Genomic DNA, 655 nt, shown 5'->3' on the forward strand with positions numbered 1-655 from the left:
ACCTAAAACTTAAGAATAAATATTAAAAAAAAAAAAGAAAGAAAACTGGCACAATCCGGGCAAGATGACGCACGCCTATGATCCCAGCGCCTCGGGAGGCTGAAACAGGATGGCAAGTTCCAAGATATCCTGGTCTCCTGAACTTTAGGAGACCCTGTCTCAAAAACTTCAACCGAGCGCCGCTGAGTAGAACCCCCAGTAGCCGAGAGTAAAAACAGACAAAACCTCTGGCACACAAAAACGGGGGCTCGCGAGTCGGCGCGTGGACGGAGGAGGCACCTGATCACGTCCAAGACCGCACCAGGCGGTGCCAAGGCGCACGAGCCCGAGAGCGCGGAACCGCCGTTACGTAACCGGCAGCCGGAGGCCTGGAGAACGGAAGTCGCCGCCCCGGCCCCGCCCCGGCCGGTAAGAGCCATGCGCAACTCTCCGGAAGCTTCCGCCCCTATTCCCCTTTTATGGTTTTTCGGTTTTTTCTGACGCCAGCGCGTAGGACCGGCTCTAAAACCGTGATCTAGGAGCGCCTCTCCCACTCCTTACTTCCGCCTCCTTCGAGAGAGGAGTCGAGGCCTCCGTAGTCTTCTCGCACGGACTGGAAACTGTGGTGGCGGCGTGCGATGTTCGGCCTTAAGAGGAACGCGGTCATCGGACTCAA

General features: G+C 57.3%; 1 protein-coding gene across 1 annotated transcript in view; it reads right to left on the minus strand.

The window, feature by feature from the left end:
* The window catches only part of Adamtsl4 (ADAMTS like 4), a 43,980-nt gene continuing 43,325 nt past the window's right edge, over positions 1–655 (minus strand). Inside the window, exon 17 of the mRNA XM_048814900.1 lies at positions 1–655. Within this exon, the coding sequence (XP_048670857.1) occupies positions 537–655 (119 nt within the window). The 3' untranslated portion in view covers positions 1–536.

The sequence above is a fragment of the Marmota marmota genome, unplaced genomic scaffold, assembly GCF_001458135.2.
Source record: "Marmota marmota marmota unplaced genomic scaffold, marMar, whole genome shotgun sequence".
Lineage (NCBI taxonomy): Eukaryota > Metazoa > Chordata > Mammalia > Rodentia > Sciuridae > Marmota > Marmota marmota.